The sequence below is a fragment of the Cornus florida genome, unplaced genomic scaffold (genome assembly GCF_030987335.1).
Source record: "Cornus florida cultivar Cherokee Brave unplaced genomic scaffold, ASM3098733v1 CherokeeBrave_3.0.0_Hap2_Chr11, whole genome shotgun sequence".
NCBI classification, from domain to species: Eukaryota; Viridiplantae; Streptophyta; class Magnoliopsida; order Cornales; family Cornaceae; genus Cornus; species Cornus florida.
Genome location: NW_026775581.1, coordinates 43,417,464 through 43,443,445, shown reverse-complemented (window position 1 = coordinate 43,443,445; position 25,982 = coordinate 43,417,464). Strand labels below are relative to the sequence as shown.

Genomic DNA, 25,982 nt, shown 5'->3' with positions numbered 1-25,982 from the left:
TGGGCATATTCTTGTCATTGAGTCTATTACTGTGACTAAAGGGGAAATATATAATTTACATTTATTTTCATATAATAATATAAGAAGAGGAACCAGCTCATCATGAGTTTATGTTCTCTCTATTATTTTCATCTTCTTTCCCTTTCTTGCATTTGTGAACATTTTAGAACTTGGTATAGGAGTCCCAAGCTTCAACAATTGATTTTTCTGTTTTTTTCCTTCTTTATGCTCTTCTTTCTTTCTTTTTCTTTTTCTTTTTCTTTCCTACTACTTACCTAATTTTGTTCAATGAAGAGTACTAAAAGCAATAGGGTCACAACTAGAAGGCGGCCTAAATATATCCATATGGATTTTAAGGAATTCTCCATACAATAAGGACGTCCTAGGTAGCACAAACACAATAGACACGATACAACACAAAATGTGCCAACACGTCAGCTCCTAAAAAAGGTAGGACGTGAACACGGTTATATAAATATGAAGTTGTATTTACATAAATGTACGGAGTAACAAAATTATAGAACTTTTAATTTTACATTTAATATTATGAATTCAATAATTTAGAAAATGAAACTACGCAAATACCACAAAGGTTGTTTCTGTTGTATATGCTACTACTATCCTATTTTTTTCATCACCATTAAATTTGTCCTATATGAGAAAGTGTTGTTGCATGCTTGACTTGTGCGACCATGTGTACAATGTCTATTTTCCTTAAAAAAAAAAAAAAAGATTGGACACTTTGAGGTGTGTTCAAATTGTTTTCAAGATTTTTGGGCATGGTTTCTCTTGTATGTGTTTGTGTTTTGGGGAGTGTCCTGAATGTGTCAGCTAAGTGTTCTGACATAATGAAATTTATTTTTAAATTATGAACACATCCATGAAATGTTAAGCGCGTGTCTATGAGTGTCAGTGAAGTGTCAGCGTCCTACACGTGTCCGACACGAATATGACACCTTAGTGGAAATGTTCTTGCTTCTTAACTCAATGTCAATCATATAAGGTGTATAACTGATAAAAGCCTTTTATAGGCTTAAGCAGTCTCCCAGAGACCATTTTAATAAAATCAGTGTGAATATAGGTAGGCTTGCAAATGAACAGAGCTATTCATGAGCAACTCAGGTTTAACTCAGTAAAAGCTTGGCTCATGTTTGTATATTAAGTAAACGACTTTACTGGAGATTCCTTTTCGGGTTTGTTTAATAAACAAGCTGAGCCAAGCTGCCCAAGCAAACAAGCCTGTTTATAAATAGCCCATTAAATTTCAGTTTTTCCTTTTTCTGCTTTTTATACTTCTTCTTCTTCTTTGTGTGTGTGTGTGTGTGTATTGAAAAGATTAGCCAATATAATATATGCTAATCCCAAATTCAACAGCTTCATAATTTGGTTCCATTAGTTTATTTAACCTTTGTGAACTTATCACACAAATAAAGCCCAACCCTCCGAAAGAAACGGAGGACTTCATAGCGCATTTGTCCATATGCTAATGTGTATTAGTTATCCTAGATATGTCCTCATGGAATCTCATCCTTTAAAAATCAAAACCCTAGCTATCTATTTATTTTCACCATCCTCATTGAGACATCACTGAACCCAGCATCCAACTATTTCTCTTCATGACTACAAGACTCTCTCTCTCTCTCTCTCTCTCTCTCTCTCTCTCTCATATTTATCTGTTTCACATTCTCTCATTTTTCTTGTATATTGTCAATGCCGATGGAGTCATGAGCATCATTGATTCGTGTGAGGGTGGTGATTGGAGGTCGAAGATGGGTTTAGAAATTGGCAAAGGAGATCGACAGCGATGCGTATATGTACACAGAGAATAAACAGTTTGATTTGGTTGGATTGAAGTCAAGCCAAGCCGATCCTGAGCTCAGAGAGAAAATGCTGAGCTGAGCCTGAACTTGATTAGGTCAAGTTCGTCCAAACACGAGCCAAGCCTGAACATCTCATCTTAGGTGATTAGAGCCCAAAAAATCTAAAACTCGGCTTGGCTCGATTCTTTTGGAGCACTAATTGTCGAGCTGTCGCTATATATGGTTTGCAGTGCAACGTGGTTCAGCCACTAGGGCTTACATCCACGACACAGAGCCCAGAGGACTACATCTCTTTCATTACATTCTCTCTTGATTTTGTTTACAATAACCACCTCTAGTTATAGATGAATTGGGGAAGACTTGTAATAAAGGAATTACACAGAAAGTCAAATATAATTATGGCAACAACTTGTTGCCCAAGTATAGCAACTTAACATTTTTTCAATGAGTGATTTAAGGGCTTAAATCACTCATATAATTATTCTCCAACACCCCCCCTCAAGTTGGTACACGGAGATTTAACTCAAGTGTCCAACTTGAAATTAAATATGAAGTTGTCAAGAGTCTGAGACGAGTAAATCTAAGACGAGTTGATCTAAAGATCCGGTACAAGTAGAGTATAGAGTAGGGTATGATAAACCTGCTCTGATACCATGTTGAAAGAAAAATAAAAGTTGAAGAGAGATTAAAACATGAAGAACACAAAATATAACGTGGTTCAGCCACTAGGGCTTCCATCCACGACACAAAGAGCCCAGACGACTACATTCCTTTCATTACATTCTCTCTTGATTTTGTTTACAATAACCACCTCTATTTATAGGTGAATTGGGGAAGACTTGTAATAAAGGAATTACATAGAAAGTCAAATATAATTATGGCAACAACTTGTTGCCCAAGTATAGCAACTTAACATTCTTTCAAGGAGTGATTTAACCCAGTATTTCATGACTCAACAAAATATGTAGAGCATACAGGAGGAATGTTACTTTATGAGAGAGATGGTGATGAGGAAAAAAGTTGTTACATCCTATGTCAAGTCAGTAGATCAATAAGGTAATATTTTCACTAAAGCTTTTGAGAATAACCAGGCTTAGTGCTATTTAACAAACTGGGCATGATTGATTTCATACTCCAGCTTGAGGGAAGTGTTGAATGTGTTACTATGTACTGAATGGCAAGTATGTTATTCACATTTACTCTCATATAATAATACAAGTAGAGGAGCCACGCCAATCAGGATGTCATGCTCACTCTGTTATTTGCATCTTCTATCATGCTCGCTCTCTCTCTTGCATTTACAATCATCTAAATTGGTACATATTTCATTATTCCAAATCTAAAAGATTGATGATATATGTCCGATACACGTACAGAAAGCGATACCCCCGATATGATGCATGATTTGGCAACCATGATTCCACTATCTACGAAATTTTCTAATATCCCTAGCTGTTATAGTCACTGGTGATTGGTCAAATGATTTTTGTGCTTATAATGAGGTTGAGTATTCATGTGTAGGGCTACCATTTGTAGAACCTAAAGCATTGTAATTCTTATTTGTGGCAGGTATCTTTAGATCTTGTGAAGAGCTTGTATGCAAAGTTTATTGATTGGGACAATGAGATGATTGACCTAGAAACTGGCACTCCGTCCCATGCAGCTAAGTAAGAGAATAGAAGACCACCCATCACTTTAATTACACATGAGCTATAAGTTACATTGCATATATTTATTTATTATTATTTATTTAAGTTGTGTGTTGTATCTGGCAGCACAGCAATTAGTGAGGACTTGGGACAAGTTGAGTACATATTGACTGACAAAACTGGAACCCTCACTGAGAATAGAATGATCTTCAAAAGATGCTGTATCAGTGGAATTTTTTATGGAAATGAGAGTGGCGATGCACGTAAAGGTTTGGTTTTCGATTCTGTTATGCACGCTTGCTATATTTCAAACTTCTAACTTATTCGATGAATCAGCTTCTACATCTTTTGTTGCTGAATCATCTGTATAAGCCTTTTGTAATCATATCACCTGTGCAGAATCCTGCATTAATGATTGAGTAATTGCTTTCCAGAATACAATTTTTTATTTCTTTCAAGTCCCATGATATACCTGTAATTTCAATAGTCTCTATGAAGGATTCAGAGCAAGTGTATTGATGTTTACAAAATAAATTGGTTTTTTCTCCTCATTTTTTTTGAACAACAACTAAGTTATATTCTTGTATTTTACTAATTAAAAAAAAGAAAAGAAAGAAGTTATATTCTTGTATTTTTGGTCTAGATAGAAGCTGATATATTCAGGAGAAAAATGAACTGCTGTTCCTCTTCTTCACTTCCGCAATCCACTAGCCGTTGTCCTACATATAAAAAACATATATACATGTCTGTGTAGTAATTTACAGAATTAGAATGTGAGCATTGTACCATGATGTGAGTGAGTGCAGCCTTTTGGTATTTTCCAACACATACTTATTGGGCTAAAAGGGTACCGTAATTTTGATTTACAATAGTCATGCTTTTTTTTGAGAAACCTGAAGCTACATTGCTGTGTTCATGTGACTCCAAACCCTGCTGTTATGTGCTTGATCATATCTGCATCGCTTTAATTTTTCCATTGCATTGATCCTAAAACTTGAGCAAATTTCTATCAGATTTTGATTTCTTTTATGTTTTGTTGGATTGAGAAATTTTTTACCTTCCTGCTTGAGACAAATTTGATTACATGTTTGAATTTGAGCATTGAAATTATTACTTTTAAGATCCCTAAAGTTTTATCAAGCCGAGCCACAAGATGGACATGAAACATCGAGCGCTAGGTTTTTGTGACATATTTGTACTGATAAAGCTTTGCATTGCGAAGAATGAACTTATTATTTCACTAGTGCAGTTCTTGTTTCACATCAATTTGTCTAATGCAATTTCTTTAGGGTATGTTTAAGATTGTGAAATATGTGAATTCCTTGGCATGTAATTTGTTCCTTCTGTGTTTTTTAGATGTGGAGCTGTTCAATGCTGTTTCCAGTGGCTCTTCCGATGTTATTCGATTTCTTACAGTTATGGCGATATGTAATACAGTCGTACCTATGCAAAGGTGATTTTTTTAATCTTCTTTGGTTCAAATAATTGCTTGGATCTTTGCGTTTACCTTGAAGCTCAACAAATGTCATGCACCATTTTTCTATGCTTGCATGTGATGAGTCTTATATCTTTAAATCGTGGATTATCTTGTGTCTTATGTGATTGTCTACAGCAAAAGTGGAGCGATCTCATATAAGGCACAATCTCAAGATGAAGAAGCTCTTGTTCATGCTGCTGCCCACTTTCATATGGTTTTTGTCAAGAAGAATACGAATATTCTTGGTACAAGTCACTTTATTTTGACTGTTATACAATGCATGGCTTTGATGGGGATAATTTTTAACTTCCTAAACTCTGGTTGCAGAAATCAAATTTAATGCCTCAATAGTTCACTATGAAGTATTGGACACACTGGAGTTCACTTCTGATAGGAAAAGAATGTCAGTTGTGGTAAAAGATTTGCAGAATGGGAGAATCATGCTTTTGTCAAAGGGTGCAGATGAAGCTATTCTTCCTTATGCATGTGGCGGTATCTCTTTCTTTATGCATATTGTTTCTTTTTTTTCCAAAGGGTTGCATGGAAACATTATAAAATGTATTGGTGGTAGTAATCTTCCAACTTCAATTACAGTTTCTGACTACCGAGCTTTTATGTGGATCAATTAACCGAGAAACATTAATGCTCTAATCAAATAAGCTATTTTTTTACTAATGGTGGATTTTTTGAATAAAAATGATCATGCACATTTTAACTAAATATGTGTGTATATATTGAATTTCCTGTGCACTCATCCACATTTGAGGACTAGAGTAAACTAACGTGGATTTTTCTAATTTGGAAGTTAAGTGGCACTGTTACAGTGTTACTTGGGGTTGAATGCATTTGGTATTTGGTGAAGTCCATATACTGGATTCTGATAACTGCCAACCTGAGCACATTATTTCACCATGTTTATGGTATTTCATTGGGTCCTTGCTATTGTCAATATTGGTCATCTGTATCAGCTGTAATGGTGTAATTGGAGCCCTTATAGTTTTGAGGTTCATTTGGTTGTAATTTTTTATGTCGATATATTGCTGATTATTCACCCTTTTTCATAATTTTCCTAAACTCTTTGGATTTTCTGTTTGTACTTATCAATTGCCTTTGCTCCTCATCTTGCAGAGTTTATATATGTTCTAACACACATTTATGTCAGGACAACAAACAAGGACTTTTGCTGAAGCTGTAGAACAGTATTCTCAATTGGGACTGCGGACATTATGCTTGGCTTGGCGTGAGATAGAGGAAGATGAATATCAAGAATGGTCTCTGATGTTCAAAGAGGCTAATAGCACATTGGTTGATAGGGAGGTAAAGGCTACATGCAATATTATGTGAAGTTTTACTTGTTTTTCTTTTATTCTCTCTCTCTCTTTCTCTCTCTCATGTTCATTTTCAAGCTTAAGTTGGTTATAATGGAATTTGATTTTTGTCAACTCTATTTTTTGCAGTGGAAGGTAGCTGAGGTCTGCCAAAAATTGGAGCATGACTTTAAAATCCTCGGAGTTGCTGCCATAGAGGATCGTCTGCAGGTGAACATTTTTGATTTTATGAGTACTGAATCTATTGTTGTGGCACATATTGTGGTATTTTTATTTGGAGTTCTTGTAGTGAGCTATTCCTCACTAGTCCTGGTAGATGGAAAAGACTTCATTTGCTATCTTATAACATTTTCCAGGATGGTGTACCAGAAACAATTGAGACACTTAGAAAAGCAGGAATAAACTTTTGGATGTTAACTGGAGACAAACAAAATACGGCCATACAGATCGCTCTTTCATGCAATTTTGTTTCTCCAGGTAATTCAGAGCATATATTTCTCTGCTCCTATATTTTTGGACATGTTGTTTATAGGCCAGTAGTTCTTTTCCAATTTTCTAGGTGAACAACTTCATGTGAATGAGAGAGGCTGATCCCCTCTGTACCAAAATTTTGAAAGACATGCTAATATTATGCTACGAGGTCTGACACATGGATAATATTTGATGCTACCACCTTAAGTGGCTAAAATATTATGAGTTTGTATATGCACGTTCATGCCTGATACATACATCAAAGTAAAGTTCTTTAGCAAATGTGTTCTGCTGTTAAAATTTGATAAAGAAGGTCCTAATTTTTTTATTTTTTTTTTGTGGTGCACAAAGTAGCCCTCCTGTTTCCCCTGTTCTGTTCCCCATTAAGATAAGCCAGCCAAGCAGTTTTGTTATACATGAATACGAGGGTATAACTGAAATCATCATTCATGATTGTCAAAGTTGGAATAGAATCTTCTACAACTTCAGCTTTGTGCTCAATTCATGAAACCTCCTCCATGACTGCTGGTGCTCTTAGTCTCATCCTAGGAAATCAGTATGGAAGTTCGAAATAGCTCCTGCATTGTTATGAAGCAAGATACCACTTGGTAGAAGTTCTGAAAATACATTTTTCGAATTAATTTATAAAATTGCAAAAGATCCCATAGATTTTGCGTTTACTTTTTTTTCTACTTTATTAGGTATAGCTAAGAGCATTGTTACGTCATGGTTAGTGTTCCTAGGAATTAAAATTAGCGTGACTTAAACCCCCATTATAGCTTCTAGGGGGGACTTCTCATGATACTTTGGGACTATGGAGCTCTCTAACTTCCTATATATTATCTTTAGTTGCTTTTGAACCAGAATTAATTCATGGGAACATTATGGTGGTTTGAAATTTCATGCACTGGATTCCAGTGTTGTCCAACCAATTATGGAAAACTGTGAATTTCACTTCAATGTTTCGTATTTTATGAAACAAGTAAGAACAGATCTGCCCCACTTCTCACCTTATTCTTTGAATTGATACAGATTTATAAAGCGGCTGAAGTTTCAATTTAGTTGAAAAACCAGACAGATAATTGAACTGAGAGCTTCAGTTACACAACTGAAACTATGTTGTATCCTGTTATGGATAAGTACAAAAGAGTCTTATACCACAAAGATGAAGCTAAAGCTAAGGGCATCTGCCTCTATAACAGATGTGTTCTCCGCAATCATTCACTGAAAGTGGGTGCTGTGCATGCTCTGCCCTATGAAAAATGTTGTTCACAGAATTTTGCAGTTAAAGTGAGGTTCTGTCATACAGTTCAAAGTCCCAATTACCTTCACAGTTAGAAGCTTTTGATAACCTGGGGACACCCACCACTCCAATCAAATTTTCTATTTTGGCCTGCTCTGCCTTGCCGAGCATTTAGGGAGTCATATCTTCCTCTCAGGGCAGCATCAGGAAAGGGGTGCCCTTCCTAATTCCGCTCCGTCACCATCCCTAATGAGGATTGTAGTGAGTCAAGACAATGTGAAATGAGTCGATTCTCACGTGGACACAACGTTGATAAATTGCATTACTTGGGTTATCCATGCAAATAAGAAGGCAAGTATTCATTGGTAGCAGTCATATAACAGTTTTTAGTTGATTAGATATGCTCTATTAATCTTGCATTTAATATAAATTATTGTTGTCTCTCTCTCTCTCTCTGTCTCTCTCTCGGACACACACACACACAAGGTAGATGAATGGCACTTGGACCAATTAGAACTTTGGTATTTTGATAGCTTGCATGGTAAACTCTGTATTAATGTATATTTAATGATAAATGCATTTTATGGAGTATCATTCTGAATACTATTGAACGGAACCTACCAACATTTTGGGATTATTATGATTTAATTATTAAATGTGTCACCAAAATTTACTTGTCATTAACTTTTTGCAGTTTTTTTCGTGTCTTGTTCACAGAACCTAAAGGCCAGCTTCTTTTAATTAATGGTAAAACTGAAGATGAAGTCTGTAGAAGCTTAGAGAGAGTTCTACGTACAATGAGAATCACGAATTCAGAACCAAAGGTACAGCTTTAGCGTATTCATGTTTAGTATGAGTGTTTATTAGATCTTTAGGTGGTCCATGAACAAAGAATATATATGAACTGCAGTTAATAATGGTTTTAAGACTATATCTACGTGTACTTCTTAAGTTAATATATTTGAAAGTTTGTATATATTTGAATTTTGTATATATTTGAACAAAGAATACTAGAGTAGTTTTAAGACAGTTAATAATCAGATTGCTGTACCTGTGTGTACCTCTTAAGTTATGTCTTTAGGAAGCACTGTTTTCTTTGAATTTAACTTTTTGGTTATAGTTTTCCATTGCTAAAGGCTTCCTCAAAGGTTCTTCTGAAATGCTTTCATTCTTTTATAACAGGATGTGGCTTTTGTTGTTGATGGCTGGGCTCTTGAAATTGCACTTAAGCATTACAGGAAAGCATTCACAGAATTGGCTATACTGTCTAGAACTGCTATATGTTGTCGTGTGACACCATCACAAAAGGCACAGGTGCTAATTCTTGGCTTACAGAGTTTAGTGTTATTACCATACTTTTTGTTGCTTCATTTCTTTTAATTTTAATTTTTTACTTATTTCGTCTGTATAGAGCTTTGCTTTTGTACTAATGAGTTATATGTGAATCACATACCAAACAATTAAAAAAATGGTGGAAACCTAGGAGAAACCTGACATCAGGCAGATGAAGCTGCTTACTTATAAAATTTGAGATTGGAAAAACTTATAAATTTCTTAAATATATCATAAGAAGTGTGCCTTTGGTGCTGGGTAATCTAGGGGTTGATCAATGGTTCATTCAGTTTGTACTTGGTGTTATGAAGATCCCACAAGTTGGTAGTAGTGGTACTGTTCTTCCTTTTCTCATGCTTGTAGGAATTTTCATCCCTATTTGCCTTTGTACTCTTCTTCTTCTTCTTTTTTTCATTTTTTTTTTTTTAAATGATAATTTTCTGTTTTGTTTTTGAAATTGAAAACGGTTTCCAGACTTTAGAGCGTCAACTGGACTGCTCCCAGAGTTGCCTCCAGATATTCAAAACCAGTATTGTTTGAAAGAGAAAGAAAAGGACTTACCATGAGTGGTGGATCATTTCTATGTATAATTAATTGAACAAAAGCCGAAGAGGAACTATGAAACTAGATTTAAACATTATTATCTTACTTCATATGGATTCGGTCGTGTTTAATTCAAAAGAATTATCATGCTTAAATATAGTTTGGCTGCTGGATGAAGAAATGGCATAAAGCAGAAAGACGGGAAATTCCCTAGTTCACCATTGATGTTTATTATTAAAACTAGAAAAGGGCAAATACCAGCTATATTCTTGTAATCTTGAAAGCATTATCAGATGGAGACTTGTGGGGCGTGACCACGATACCTTGTTAGAAACTGGTGTTATTTTGTATGTGTCACGTTTATAAATTGGTAGCACCTCTTATTTATGATTCTTACTGCTTGTTTAAATAGTTTCAAACACATAGTGCCTCTCAATATGATTCCCTCTGCTTGTTAGATAGTTGCTAGTTATAACTTTTGCAAATGATAATTTTCATAGATAATCAATTTCTGGTGTTCTCGGAGCTCTTAAGGTTTGCACCAGGATATTTGTTCTTCAAATGTTGGTTTCCTACTTATGGTTTTCTTGCTACTCTTGAAGTACTCCTAATTTTAGGAGTCTAGCTTATTTGACTTCCAAGGATAGTTATCCTGAGATACAGCTCTCTCCTTGTTAACTAACTATAAAGTCTAACATATAGAGTGGAGTGGAACATTATCACCATGATTGATATTTTCTCCTTAAATTTGTGTTATTGTCAAGCATTTATATTTTCCTTTTTTTTATTCTTGTGTAGAAAGGGCAAGTATTTTATTCATTTCTTATTTCATTTTGCAGCTTGTGGAGCTCTTAAAATCTTGTGACTATAGAACATTGGCCATTGGGGATGGTGGGAATGATGTGAGGATGATACAACAAGCTGACATTGGGGTCGGCATTAGTGGCAGAGAAGGATTGCAGGCAGCAAGGGCAGCTGATTATAGCATTGGCAGTAAGTTTTTTAAGATTCTTTCATATATTATACCTATATATATAAGTTATTTGATATATATGTGTGTGTGCGCGCGCGTGCGCATGAAGTTAATTTGGGTCATTGCTTAATGGTCAAAACTTAGGTTGTCAAGCCTGAGAGTGCAGGTTTGAGTTTGAGAGCGATCAGGAAGAATATTGATTGATGGCCTTTTATATGAATGATAATACAGATCCTTTTTTAAAGATTTTGTTAGTGTTTAACTTTTATTTCATTTGATTTATTTTGCCTCATGAACATAACAAAACTCTTGTCCTTCTTTCATTGATAAATAATTGTAGAATGAAGACTGTCTTAATTATTCTTGGTTTTTTGCATTAGAACACTACATCTCTCATACACCCTAGACCCTTCAATTTGATAACAGCCACAATTGTGTTCTTATCCTAACAATGGACTGTGTCCCTTTGGCATTTGTATATACACTACCATTATATGATATAAAAATTCCTGGAATGTTGACATATGTCTTCCCCAACTACTTTCTATTTTTTATTTTAATTGGCTGCATATTGATTGAACAGAGTTTGATACTTGTGTCAATTTTTTTTACTTTAGGAGAAAATTGAGCAGCATTAGGAAACATTTTAATTTGTAATCATAAATGAACATAATTTGAATTCATAATACTTGCTGGTAACTATTGTGTGCATTGAGGCTGGTTTAACTGGTGATCTTGCATGCTTCTCAGGTTTACGGTTTACTACTGAAAAGTATGTTTGCATTACATTAATTTACAATAACGTCATAATATTTGGAAAAGATATACAATGAGCGTACTTTTCTCACTTCCAAAAATTTGAATATCTTTTATTACAAGATTCATTTTCAATTACAGCACAAGTGATTTTGCTGTCACTAACTGTTTTCCTCGGAGTTGAACATTGCAATTATAGGGTTGTCCTTGGGGAATTTGGAAAGCTTCGGCAAAATTTTTGCTTAGGTACAAGAAAATTGAAATATATGGTTGGGATGTATTGTATATAATGAGAACCTAAATTTTTAATTTCATATAAATGTCCTTTAAGAAGTTCTTAATATTCTTCTTGAGAAATGTTCTTGAAATTTTGTTTCTAGTTTTATTTTTTATTTTTTCCAGTTGTCAGTCTTAAGTTACATCACATGCACCAGTCTGGTTGTTTTAGTCGCTATTTTGCCTGGACTAGATGTTCTAGATATTGATTTCTTGATTTATTTATTTTTGTTGTCCTGCAGAGTTCAAGTTTTTGAAAAGATTGATACTTGTCCATGGGCGGTATTCATATAATCGTACAGCATTCCTATCCCAGTATTCCTTTTATAAATCCCTGTTGATATGTTTCATCCAGATCTTGTGAGTTTTGATGGATTATGTTTCTCTTGTTCCACTTTCTTTTTATTCTGGTTCTTCTTGATATAGCAATATGTTGCAATAGATGTTTTTCATAATAACTTTTACTTTCAATTATATTTTTCTGATGTACTAACATCAGGCACATTCAGTTTCTCTTTTATTTCAGGCGTCTCCGGAACCAGCCTTTTCAATTCTGTCAGCCTGATGGCATATAATGTTTTCTACACAAGTATTCCTGTCTTAGTTAGTGTGCTTGACAAAGATCTTAGTGAAAGAACTGTGATGCAGCACCCACAAATTTTATTTTACTGCCAAGCAGGGAGGTTGGACCTCTTACGCTCTTTTATCCACATTAATAGTAAATCTACAATAAATATAGAACTTGGGGAATGTGGAGCTGGGTCATTTACTTTCTCAGGCTATTTACTTCCTGCTAGTGTATAATCTGACATCACTATCATTCTTGAAACAGGCTTCTTAATCCTAGCACATTTGCTGGATGGTTTGGGCGGTCTCTATTCCATGTGAGTGCTACCTATTGTTTCTCATCATTATACTTTTTGTTGTTGCAATCTAAAAGTTTTGAGACGTCTGTGTTACGACTTGAAAAAAGGTTATTCTCTGCTAGATTTTCTGTATACCTGTAAAATTCTTACTGAGAATGCTCATTTTCTGGCTTCAGTGAATAAACAGAGTGATACTTTTTTGCAAGAGTGATAGAACTTGCTATTCAAATGCACAAATAATTTCTGTGTCATCCTATTCCTCGCCTGTTTCTACATTGACTATTTCATTTGTCCTGTTTTTCCTAAAGACTTCATACACCACTTTTTCCTGACACACTGGTGTAAACCTCTATTGTGATCATACAAATCAAGTCAACTCAATAAAGCCTTTTTCCAACATTAATCATTTTTTGTCATTCCACTCTATCTATGACCACATTCTCAATCAGACCACATATTTTCATTTTTTTCCTTATTTTATCCATGTTAATTTTGGTCTTCCTTTTCCCCTAGCATTACCCTCAATGTAAACCTTGTAATTCTTTGCACATGTTCAAACCATCTTAATAGTTTTTTTTTTTCTTCTTTCTTTCTTGTTTTATCTCCAATTGATAGTTACTTAAACCATCTTATGAAATTGTTCATTTCTAATTCTATCATTGCCTTGTAGCACATCCATTTAAACATTTACATGTCCACCACACTCACTTTATGCATATGTTATTTCTTAGCTGCCCAATATTTTGCTCCATAAAGAATGACTGGTCTAATAGTTGTTTCATAGAACTTCTCTTTCAATCTTATAGGGATGCGTTGTAATAGTTGTTTCATAGAACTTCTCTTTCAATCTTATAGTGATGCGTTGTAATAGTTGTTTCATAGAACTTTCCTTTCAATCTTATAGGGATGCATTGATTGCACAATATACTAGGCACACTCCTCCATTAAGCCTATATTGCAGTTATACATTTATTAATTCATTTTTCCTTCCTAAATCACCCTTCAGCTTCATCAATTATTCAATCTTTTTCTCTCTTACATTTTCCATGTCTATGGAGGAGCTAGGAGAAATGATAAAGATGAGGTTGTGGTGAAAAATTAAGTTAACAAGAGTAATACCGTATATAAATGGAATATCCGCCTAGGGTACCAATTGTGTCACCTTATATGTGTTCTGTTTCTTCCCAGGCGATATCTAGACTAAGTTAATTAGCGATAGTGATTTAATTTCCATATATGAGGTGGCGGAAGTCGGTGGTTGATGAATCTCGGTTGTAAAGCTGGCTCGTCTCTGCCTTTGGGATATTCCTTCAAAAGGCAAGTCAGTGGAGTGTTTTTAAGTTTTCTTCTTTTTTTTGTTTTCCTTGGCAAGAAACTCACACACCCAGGACTTGAACCGTCACCTTTCACTTTGAGTGGTGTAGGAGATACCACTAGGTTACAGCCATTGGTTTGTAAGTAGATTGAATGGCTGGAAAAGTATTAATTCTCAAAAAGGATTGGCTAGCCCTTTGCCAGCTTGCCTACCTATTTCATGTTAACCCTCAACGGGTTTTGAGGCAAAGAAGAGCAAAAAGCCTTTTGTTGCTAATATCTGGAGTTATATTTGATACCCAAAGTTTACAAATAAGGACTTTCGCTATTATGTTCACTTTCTAGACAGAACCTTTTTAGGATGTTCAGTTCATCGGTCATCTACAGGAGATGGTTTTTTTTTGTTTTTTTTTTAACTTGATGTCCTGATGCTAATACTCCCATTTAGTACCTCAATTTACAAACAGGGAGGCTTTTTTTATCTTATTATGTTCACTTTCTAGATAGGAATTTTTTAGGATGTTCAGTTCACTGGGCCTCTGCTGGAGATGCCTTTTTTGACTTGCTGTGTTAAGTTCCATGTCTAAGTTGTGGGAGGATGCTTTGTGGTAGAAAATCGCTGGGAATGGAAGCTTGTGGTGAAATACTTCTAGGATTTCTGTGCAGTTAAGGGGGTAAGGGAATTGTTGGATTTCCGTAGAAGCCATTTGGCCAGCCAAAGTACCATCAATGGTTACCTTCTTAGTGGGATAGGTTACTTGGAGAATAAATTAATGATTGGCAACCTTGTGAAGAGGAAAGGTGCTCCCAAGCTGGTTGGATTAGGATCCTGTAAGTTAAAATATGTCTAAGTTATCCTAGGTTGAATTCATAAGGTGTTGACACATGTTGTTTTACCTAAATCTATGGATTGAGAGATGCCACGTCACCGCTTAAAAGAAATAACCAAAACTACTTTGTGTATATCTAACATTAGTAAACGTCTTTGCCCAATGACGTTCTGCATCTTCATCTTCTCCTCTTTGTGCCGCTTCTCATTCTGAAGCTCCCTTCTAATTTCGCCATCGAAGCCAGCAGCCGAATGTGTACAGACCCTATTCCATTGTTACATTTTTCTTTCAGGCATGTATTTCAGAGGAACAGAAAACATTTTCTTGTTTACTTAACTGTGAATTTAATTTGGACTGAGCATAAATCCAATCTTCTATTTCTTTTTTATTTTATTTTATTTTTTTTGAAAAAATAATAAATGGTTGGAAAGGAAATTTTCCCGGTCATCTCTTGGCTTTTCAGGGGTCGTTGATGTAGGACAAGGGAGCAGTTTTATTTAAGGCTGCTCCCTTGTCCTACATCAGTTTTTGGTATCAGAGCCTAATTAGACATTATGTTTACTCAATCGGGCAATGAAACATTGGATGATAATCAGGAGATTGAATATTTTGGAACAACTTAAAGGGTTGAATGCTCAATGCGATAAGATAGGAGCTCGAATTTTGCGTCTGTTTAACAAATCGGTAGCCCTTGAAGAAGGATCTGCATTTGGTATTAATGATGGCAGAAATCGCGATCTACAACAGCCTTTACACTGCCAGCAAAGGCGTGAATTGAAGGCTGACCCACCACTACCTCCTATGTTGAAGTTTCCAAGAAATCCATTAGAAGTGAATCATCATGAACCACATAATGCCACTGGAGATATTCCAAATAAGTCAAAGTGATGGAACGTACAGCACACTGACAACCACCATGCTGCTAAATGGTGGATCAAATGCATCTTTCTATAACATGGCTCATTCTGGAGGAAAGAGTACGATGGCTAGCAAGGATCGTGAACACCTGCTTGATGGTGAGACTTGGAACACTGATCATGTGAAAGAAGTTGGAGAGAATGTTTCCTCCATCTCCGTTGTGACGCACATCCTTGAAGACCCTAAAGTTGGTGGCAAAAATGGGCAGCAGACCTCTAATTTTGAGATGCAAGTTCATTGTGGAAACCAAGCTCAGAAGGCTATTATTGATGGTGGTGGCAGCCCAAATGTTCTCTCCACAGCCATGGTTAAGCGTCCCAAACTTTCCCCAGCCCAAATCCAAGACCCTGAAATTGAAGACGAAGATGAGCAACGTATCTCTAATTTTCAGATGCAAGTTCAGTGTGGAAACCAAGCTCGGAAGCCTATTATTGATGGCTGTGGTAGCCCAAATGTTGTCTCCACAGCCATGGTTAAGCGTCTCAAATTTTCCATCAAACCATATTAGTGGGCACTGCAAAGAAATGGGAGCATGCTTGTGCCAAGAAGCAACAGAAGCTGGTTCAAATAGACACCAACTTGGTAGATGAGGTCTGGAAAAACCAACTGCCAGAAGAAACTAACCTGTAAGTGATAAGCTAGAGGGGTCTCGCACATCAAAAGAGCATTTTAGAGGGTTGAGTTTTCCTACTATTTCCTCAGTTGGTCCTAATGCAGCAATTATGCATTATAAACTAGAGGAGAAAACATGTTTAGGACTTTATCCAAACAACATTTGTCTATTCGATTCGGGAGCACAGTACCTAGATGGAACCAACTGGGTTGCTCTTTATGTTCTTGCTCGAATATATTCGTGGAAGGATAGCATTGATTTTCAACATGGTACCAGCCATGGAGTTGTTATCAGAGGTGATGGGTCAGACGCTGATTTTGTTCTGGGGTTGCCTAGAACTAGTCGAGGACATGATGCTATAATCATTGTTTTGGATCGTTTTTCGAAAAAGTCGCATTTCCTTCTATGTTCTAAGACCTCCAATGTTGTCCACGATGCCAAACCTTTTTTTCAAGAAGTTGTTCGACTTCATGGGTTGCACAACACTATTATTTCTGATCAAGCTCTGAAGTTTATGCGTTGTTTTTTGGTGCAAATTATGGAAATTACTGAATACAAGACTGAAATTTTCTTGCTCTTTTCACATTTATGAGCAATTTTATCCCTTTAATTTGTCGGAGCCGAGTTTTTCCAAGCCGGAGAGAATTTGTAGAGAAAAGTGGCAGCAAGTAGAGGACAGTGGCAGCAGCCTTTTAAAGTATATAAAAGGCGTGGCAAGGAGGGCTCTAAGGCTCAAACCTTAATTTGGCACATGCTAAACGAGGGGGGGGGGGGGGGGGGGGGGTCCACTTGGAGCCTTGCATAATTAGGGGGTTTGGTCAAATTGCATTATTTTGGTACTTGCATCAATTATGGTGAAATTGCATTGTTTTGGTAAATTGCATCAATTAGATTGAATTGCATCAATTAAGTTATTTGTTGCTTTATTAAGATAGAGTCAACTTTTGATTAATTCCATTGTAGGGTAATCCAAGGGTCATTAGTTATTATAAAAAGGATACAATGTAATTCTTATTACTCAGTCAATAAATGAAATAAAAAAATATCTTTGAATTTCCTTTGTGAGTGATTCACAAAATTTGAGGGTTTGAGGCCTTCTCTAGGTATGATACATAGGCCCTGTTGGAGTGATTCCAATAGGTTTTTGTTTTCTATTGGTGTGATGCCAATAGGTTTTTTTCTTATTTTCAAATCCTTTCTCTCTTGAACCATAATTTTTTTTTCTCTCACCAAGAGGCAGCTCTTATTCTATTCTCCTTGATTTCCTACATTTTCTACTATCAAACCTCCAAATTTCAGCCCTAGTTGTTAGAACTTTTAGACTCTGAATTTGTTGAGTTCTTAGCTATTTAAGGTTGTTCTCTTGTCCTACATCAGTTTTCTTGTTGGATCAGGCCGTGCCATCTCATCTAAAAATCAATTGGTGTCCAGTGAGGGAAGGACACGCCTTTTATGGCATTCGACACCAAGGCCCACCCGTGCAAGGAGCAGCATTGCGTGGCGACACCAGCCAACAATCCCTCCCCCATGCGATGGGCTCTTGCGAATCGAACCCATGACCTCTGGCTCTGATACCAAAAACTGATGCAGCCTTAAATAGATAAAGACGCACAGAATTCAGAGGCTGAAAGTTCAAAGAACTAGGGCTGAAATTTGGAGGTTTGATAGTAGAAATGTATGAAATCAAGGAGAATAGAATAAGAGTTGCCTATTGGCATCACACCAACAGGTCAGAGAAACAGATTATGGTTCAAGAGAGATAAATGATTTGAAAATAAGAAAAAGCCTATTGGCATCACACCAACTAGAAAACAAAAACCTCTTGGAATCACTCCAACAGGACCTAGGTATCACACCTAGAGAAGGCCTCACACCCTCATAATTTGTGAATCTCTCACAAAGAAATCTCAAAGGATATTTTTTATTCATTCATTTACTGAGTAATCAGAATTACATAGTATCCTTTGACCCTTGGATTACCCTACAATGGAGGTAATCAAAAGTTGACTCTAGCTTTATAAAGTAACAAATAATTTAATTGATGCAACTTACCAAAACAATGCAATTTCACCATAATTAATGCAATTACCAAAATAATGCATTTTGACCAAACCCCCTAATTATGCAAGCCTCCAAGTGGACCCCCCATCATCTAGCATGCGCCAAATTAAGGTTTAAGCTCTAGAATCCTCTTTTCGACGCCTTTTATACATTTTAAAAAGTTGCTGCCACTGTCTTCTACTTGCTGCCACTGTTCTCTACCAGTCGATTGTTACTAATCAATCAAATCATAGAAGAGAGGAAAGAGGCTTAATTAGTTCACCCTTCATGATAGATTTGAAGTAAATTGATGTGGTATTACTATCAGGCAATCTTTGGAGATGCAAGTGAGTGCTCCTGATTTAGAGATCTGCTATGGTATGCTAGAGTAAAAAAATATGGAGAGAAAAAGGAATAGGGTTTGAAAATGGGAAGGCATAGGGAGAAGCGGTAGCGATCGTAGATGATTTCAACTAGCATGACTGAGAAAAAGAAAGGCATAGATAGAGAAAATCTGTTTCAGCCATTAAAGAAAACAAACATGGTGGAGAGTGCATGTCGATGTCGTGTGCTAACGGCGTTCTTGAAATTAATCTCAAAAAGCAATGTTGCATTTTATTATAATTCAAAGAGACTGTTGTGGCATTTTTAAAGCCATAGATCTACTAAGAATAACATGTTTCAACTCATTATGAATTCAACTTAGGATAACTTAGACAAATTTAACTTGGGGATCCTGATCCCAAGCTGGTGTTGTATGTTTATAACAGGAAGAGGAAACAATTAATTGTCTTCTTTTCCACTATGTGCTGGCAAGAATATTCTTATTCTGTGGTCTCTGTTCAGCATTCATTTGGTTGTCAAGGTTGGTTCCAATTCCCAAAGGTGTGGTGTCATGGGAAAAAGGTGAGGGAATGGCCTGCAAGAAGGTTTGCCTGGTATGATCAGCAGCACATCTGCGTCTTCGGTAGTGTGTTGGGAAGGAGTGGAGTAGATTGACCTTTGAGGGTGAGGAGCTTCCAGTTCAAAGATGAAATGTCATGCTCAGTTTGTTGCATCCCCTTGGCACCCTTTATTAGATTTGATCTATAAAATAGAAAATATTAACAAAGGACTAGATTAAGGAAATAGTTTAAATTAAAAGCCAAATATAGTCTGAAGTCATAGTTTTTAAAGTCCCAATCCGGATCCTAGTATTCTACAATCTTACAATTCAAATAATATTGAAATGTTTTCGATATCGCAGGAAATCCCGGGAGGGTGGAATCCTTATGGAATTCCTATAGGATCACAGGAACCTTGGGATCTCGATTTGGCTAGGAATTCCTATAGGATCACAGGAACCTTGGGATCTCGATTTGGCTTCTGATTCTACCGATTTTATCGTACATGTTATTCTTATGCTCTCTCATAAGTTAGGACACAAGATCCAAATGGTATTCTAAAACAAAAACTAAAAACAACTTAAATTTCCTAATAAAGACAAGTACGCCAAAGTTTTTCAATAAGCTTTTAATTTGTGACCACTCTTCAAACTAACACCAATTTAACAATTGGTTTAGGAATATTTAATTTTTTAAAATGTAATTGAGAAGTAGTAAAATTTTGATTTATAAACCCTACTGCAACCGTTAACATTGGTCTTCGTAAGTCTATTCCCTTCGGGTATGAAATTCGCTATGAAAAGCATCGATAAAGTCAGTTTCCTGAATCAAATTAGATTTTAAACAAATCTTCCTCAACAACCAATTGAACTTAAGGAAGCCAGCCCGAATGGATGGTGAAATCCGCTTATTGGCTCTCTCTAAAACTTAGTATGATATTAACCAGTCAGTCTTTTATGTACTCAAATTTTTAGTGCTCATTTTTGTTGTTTTCTCCAAATAGAATTCTGTACAGAATCCTTCATGAATCATCATCATCCTTTCCTTAATCCCATACGAATGAGGTCGGCTGTGTGAATTCTTGTGAAGTGGTATTTATTTTTTCATGTGTAAGCTGAAGATTTTCATGCAGTGTCTCACAGTGTCATGAAAATTTTCATCTTATGTTTTACATTTAATATCTCCTCATACTTCCCGTTGGGTCATAGTGGGTTTGCCTGTGTGCATGCTTGCTTACCAAAAATTAAATAAACAAATGAAATAAAATAAAATAATGGTAATAAATATTTTATTTGTGTGGGTTAATATGCTCCAAAATTATTGATGAAAACTTTTCGAAGTTTATTTTTATTTTTTCTGGGAAACTTTTCAAAGTTTGTCTTCATTCTCTTAGATTTCCAAATAAATAGGTTTGTTTTAAGAATTCTTATTATGCACAGGTAATATTAATTATTATTTTTCTCATTCTAGAGAATCTTACGCTTCTTGATCAGATCCTCCAATCCGATCCCTAGGATTTCCTAATTGTTTTAATCATAGAATCCCAAGGACTCTCTAATCGAATTACCATAGAATCCCTATTGTAATAGCATTGCTCTAAAGTGACTATTTGTGTTATCTTTGATTATATATCCGTTAGGAGAGAGTAACCCAAGTGGTTTCTACTTACGAAGAGACCAAAGTGAATTTTGCACACAATTAGAGTAGAATGGGTAATGTACACTTGGATCTCATGTGATTTTTGGATGATCTATGCTATAAGGAAAACATTTTACCCAACTTGAACAATTAAAATAACATGTTTATAACATGAGAGTTACCATATTGAGGATATTGATATGGATAAGTGCACAAAACCAAGAAAAGATGGATTATGAAATGAATATATTTGTGAGAAGGTAGATCCACCACATTACTTGACGGCAAGATGACATAACCGTTTGAGACAGGTTTTGACGTGCAACGACGAGTGATGGCACCTATAAGTAAACATTGTAAGTCAAGTGGAAGGACTTTTAAGGACAAAATGAAGGTTAAAATGAATTGAGCCGAAGCTCCGGTAAAAGACATAATGTTTTTTTTATTTAATTGAAGTCATGTCTTTTGATGAAAATAAATGGTCATATAAAATATGTGCGCTACTAAATCTAAATCATTAGCATGAAAGTTTTTTTTTTTTTTAATTCCTCTTTCATTTCCTTCACCCTCTTAATTTGGTCTTGCAATTGTGAACATATTAGAGAGAATTTGATTTTTGAAGCAGCAGTACGCAAACCAATGAACATAGATGTAAAGGAAGCTGATGAGAGATGCAAGTGTCAATATGCCACACATTATTTGTTGAAGAATCATTTATAACATAGTTTGTACAAGCATGTTGACTTTGTGCTGTTGCCACCTCCTAATGAAAGCTTGGTTGAAAGAAAAGCCGTATGTGACACACTGAAGCACACATTAATATCTGGGAGAATTGTAAGATAGTTTGCGGCTTTGCTTTTGATAGAATGCTGCCTTTGTGCCAATTGACTACAAAAGTTTGCGCTTGAATGCATGCTGCTCTTTTTGCCAGTTAACAACAGAACCACAAAGAATTGGATTGAGGAATTTTATTGCCCTAAAGTTATTAGTGAAAATGGCACAAATGTATATAAAATATTAACGGCGAAGTTTTCTTTTGAGCGTGAAAGAGAGAAAGTTTTGAAAGGTGATGTTGGTAAAGGTTTGAGCGTGCTTCAAAACCAGTACGCTGTTGGTAGACTCATATCCAATTATTTGACACTCACAGTGATGAGAGGATATCTGAAATGGGAAAAACAGCTATGAAAATAAGGCCGTATCATGCTTATTGTGCATCCATTCCAAGAAAGAGTCACCATAAAGTGGTGGTGTGGAGAGTTTTCTGAAGGAGAAATGATACCAAGTTCCTTAACAAAGATTAATAACATTAATTTGATTTGCCAAACATTTTCTTTGTAATTTTCAGGTAAAATCACCCTGGTTTTTGGGGTCAATGATGATATAGTATGGATAAGGAGGAAGCTTACACCATAAATATATATATGTGTGTGTGTATATATACATATATTATATTTGAAGTTTTTATTTTATTTTATTTCCCACCCCAAGGAGAGGGGAGATTGAATCCATGCTTCAGAGGGGAAAAGTCATTGGAAAAAAATAGGAATGATTTCAAAATTTTCGACATAAGCCTTCCAATAGGGTATACAATGGAAACATGGAGGTCATTGTTGTTGTGTTAAGCTAGAATTCTTTTAGTACTACTTTCTTGTCAGACTACCTTCTCTGAGAGTTAAAATCAGTTCAAAAACTTGCTTGAGAACTATAAATTCAACATATACCTCTGCTGGGTACACAGCTCACAAATGAATCAACTTCATTTCTAAATTAGTTGATTAGCTTGGTTATCTTAATTCTTTCCCTGTTACTATTTTCAACTATTCCATGGTACTGAAACTAAGGATGGTTTGCAGGCAATTGTTGTATTCATAATTACTGTACATGCATTTGCATATGAAAAAGGTGAAATGGAAGAGCTATCAATGGTGGCACTCTCTGGATGTATTTGGTTGCAGGCTTTCGTTGTAGCATTAGAAACCAAGTAAGTTACCATCTCATTAGTTTTGGTTCAACATAATTTGTCTTCTTTAAATTGAAAATTTGAAAATGGCTCATCATAATCCAACTGTACTATGTCTCTCTTAATATCCTTTTCATAAAAAGTTCCAGAAAGTTGGCAGTTTTGCCTTCATCATCAAGGAGGCAAAAAACCAACAATCATGTGGGTAATCAATAGGCGAGGTGCTATTTTTCAAAACTGAAATAATGTCCCATCCTGCACCCAAATAGTTGTACTCTATTTTTTATAGTTTCTTTCTTGCAAAAAGTTCCATTGAAATTAGTAGTCTGTTTAACTACTCGGCTTTTGTTTGATGTTTGCAGTTCCTTCACAATATTTCAACATCTTGCCATATGGGGTAACCTGGCTGCCTTCTATATCATCAACTGGATTGTCAGTGCCTTACCATTCACAGGGATGTACACAATCATGTTCCGCCTGTGTAGACAGCCATCTTATTGGCTAACTATTTTGGTGAGTTTTACTTCTATATCATGTATTCTCTAGTTTAAGGTGCAGCTCCTCTCCAAATACCACTGTTAGGTTACTATTACAGGATGCCACATAATGGCATAAGGAACTTCTGTTGTCGTTTATTTAGAAATCAGATACTTTTTGTTATAATGAATTCCTTTGTGCAAAGATGACAGTAGTGGCCCTGAAAGTCGCACTCCTCAAATGGTCTTTCATATTGATGGACTAACCGTTGTCATTTTTGCTCGTCTTTAGTTCAATGGATTTTGCTTATTTGTATATGTGTGACCTATGTATGCCCTGATATGATGTGATGTAGTTGCAAGCCAACAAATTTAAAAAGCTCAATGCTGGAGAGGAGATAAACCCTTTACTTTTTTATTTTTATTATTATTATTTTTTAATTTTTAATTTTTATTTTTTGTTGTTGTTGTTGTGTAAGTCTAGTCTTTACTTTTTAGAGCTTATATACTGACTAGAAACTGAACTTGCCATTTCAGCTCATCGTAGCAGCAGGGATGGGTCCAGTGCTAGCTCTAAAGTACTTCAGATTTACATATAGATCAAGTAAAATTAACATACTTCAGCAGGCTGAACGTTTGGGAGGGCCCATCTTATCCTTGGGAAATATAGAGCCACAAGCACGATACATGGATAAAGATATGGCTCCATTATCTATTACTCAACCCAAGAACAGGAATCCAGTGTACGAACCTCTTTTATCCGATTCTCCAAATTCTACAAGGAGGTCATTTGGAGGAGCGGCACCATTTGATTTCTTTCAGTCCCAGTCCAGATTGTCAGCAAGCTATTCCAGAAATTGCAAGGACAACTGAGTTCATACAAGGTATTTAACTAACATAAACGTAGAAGAGGCATAGAATCAGAGTAGGAACGACGGTTGGAGTTGTGATAATCTATCATTGGGTCGACCAACATTGTATGTAGTACATTCTTGGATTGCAACAGCTGCTTACTTGCACCGAATGAATACATGATGCACTGTATGTAATTTTTCTGTCCGATTTTTACTCTCTGTACCTCCATGACAACTGTTGAGAGGCCTGTATATTTTTCATAATAAGGTTCAGATATTGTACAATGCACACAAACAAATTGTTACCGACTCGGTTCATACAATGGGAGTGTGAAGAGGGTATACTGTTAATAAACCTCAAATGGAAATGACTCGGGTGCTGATATTTTATGAGATTGATGTATGTAAGCCAAACCTGTAAAGAACATGTTAATATTAAGACCAGATATGGCTAGAAGTTTGTCCCAATTCTTTTGGGACAATGGCAAGGATTATATAATGACCATGTCTTTGGAAGTTTATGTAGGAGGCGCCCTCCACTGTGGAGTTGAATCTCATTTGAATTCTTTTCGTACGTGTGATGGTGGAGTAATCTTACCATTGTGTTGAAGTCCATGTGGTGATTAATGGCAGTGCTTGTAATACTAATTCCATCTGTATATGGTGATACATTATATAAGGGCATTGTCTATCTATTTGAAAAGTGGATAACCGAGGTGTGCTGATGTGGCTATTTACCTTTGTTTTTTTAGCTGTTTTTTTAGGGTAATTTATGAGATTTGAGTTTATCACAGACAATACAACTAGACCTTGTTTTGAATGATGACATCCTTGGTTTAATAAAGTTAACAAAGACACCAACAATGATATTATTATTCTTTGACTAGTTAATGGACTCATTTAAATATTGGAATTGCCTTTTTAACTTTTACGAGTTATTTTATTGGACTAAACTAACCCTCTTTAACGGCATGTTTTCATTTTAATAAATCAAGCAACACTACCATCACCAACAATTACTTCAATATTCAATAATAAACTTACACATACATAATTACTAGTAAAACACATCTTTTTTTGTAAAGGATCAAAAATATATATAAGAATAATTTTGCACTATTATTTGTGTTATATATAAATAATATTATAAAAACATATTATTTAGTGAAATAAATAATATTATAAATTTTTTAATTAAATTATTAAAAATTAAATATAAAAATAGTTTTGTATATAGAATTCTTAGTTTATGATTTTATTGGTATATTTTGATATAAAATTGTTGTTATGTATTTATTGAAATAAATAATATATTTACTTCTCCAATTAGATTTCATTTTATTAAATTTCAGTATTTCCTACTACTATATCCGATTATATTTCTTTTTATTGAATTAATTCAATAAGTTTTTAATATTTTATATTTTCTTCTCTAATTATATTTCATTTTATTGAATTTCAGTAATTCAGTTTTTAAATATTATTCCGTATATATTTCATTCTCTAATTATTTTTTTTATTACTATATTATTAAGGACAAATTACACAAAAGACCCCCAGGTTTTCAATTTGTACACGTAGAGAGAAGAGGGCCACAATATAACATAAATGTCCAAATTTTATATTTTTGTTCTTAGAATTAAACTATTTGTTTAATAAAAAAAAAAAAAATTGTGTATTGTTAAAGTTAGGACACACACATTTCTCTTCTGGAATGATTT

The 25,982-nt window shown here is 35.3% G+C and overlaps 1 protein-coding gene across 2 annotated transcripts in view; it reads left to right on the top strand.

The window, feature by feature from the left end:
* LOC132286401 (phospholipid-transporting ATPase 2) overlaps positions 1-24,940 on the top strand; it is a 45,027-nt gene extending 20,087 nt beyond the window's left edge. For both annotated transcript variants that reach the window (XM_059788733.1, XM_059788734.1), the window contains exons 9-25: positions 3,390-3,487; positions 3,596-3,738; positions 4,826-4,922; positions 5,082-5,191; positions 5,274-5,438; positions 6,109-6,263; positions 6,404-6,484; positions 6,631-6,751; positions 8,706-8,812; positions 9,171-9,302; positions 10,703-10,856; positions 12,111-12,228; positions 12,378-12,551; positions 12,701-12,752; positions 22,825-22,952; positions 23,294-23,444; positions 23,945-24,940. In XM_059788733.1, the coding sequence (XP_059644716.1) occupies positions 3,390-3,487; positions 3,596-3,738; positions 4,826-4,922; positions 5,082-5,191; positions 5,274-5,438; positions 6,109-6,263; positions 6,404-6,484; positions 6,631-6,751; positions 8,706-8,812; positions 9,171-9,302; positions 10,703-10,856; positions 12,111-12,228; positions 12,378-12,551; positions 12,701-12,752; positions 22,825-22,952; positions 23,294-23,444; positions 23,945-24,280 (2,322 nt within the window). In that variant the 3' untranslated portion in view covers positions 24,281-24,940. The remainder of the gene's footprint in view (positions 1-3,389; positions 3,488-3,595; positions 3,739-4,825; positions 4,923-5,081; positions 5,192-5,273; positions 5,439-6,108; positions 6,264-6,403; positions 6,485-6,630; positions 6,752-8,705; positions 8,813-9,170; positions 9,303-10,702; positions 10,857-12,110; positions 12,229-12,377; positions 12,552-12,700; positions 12,753-22,824; positions 22,953-23,293; positions 23,445-23,944) is intronic.
* The last annotated feature ends 1,042 nt before the right edge of the window (positions 24,941-25,982 follow it).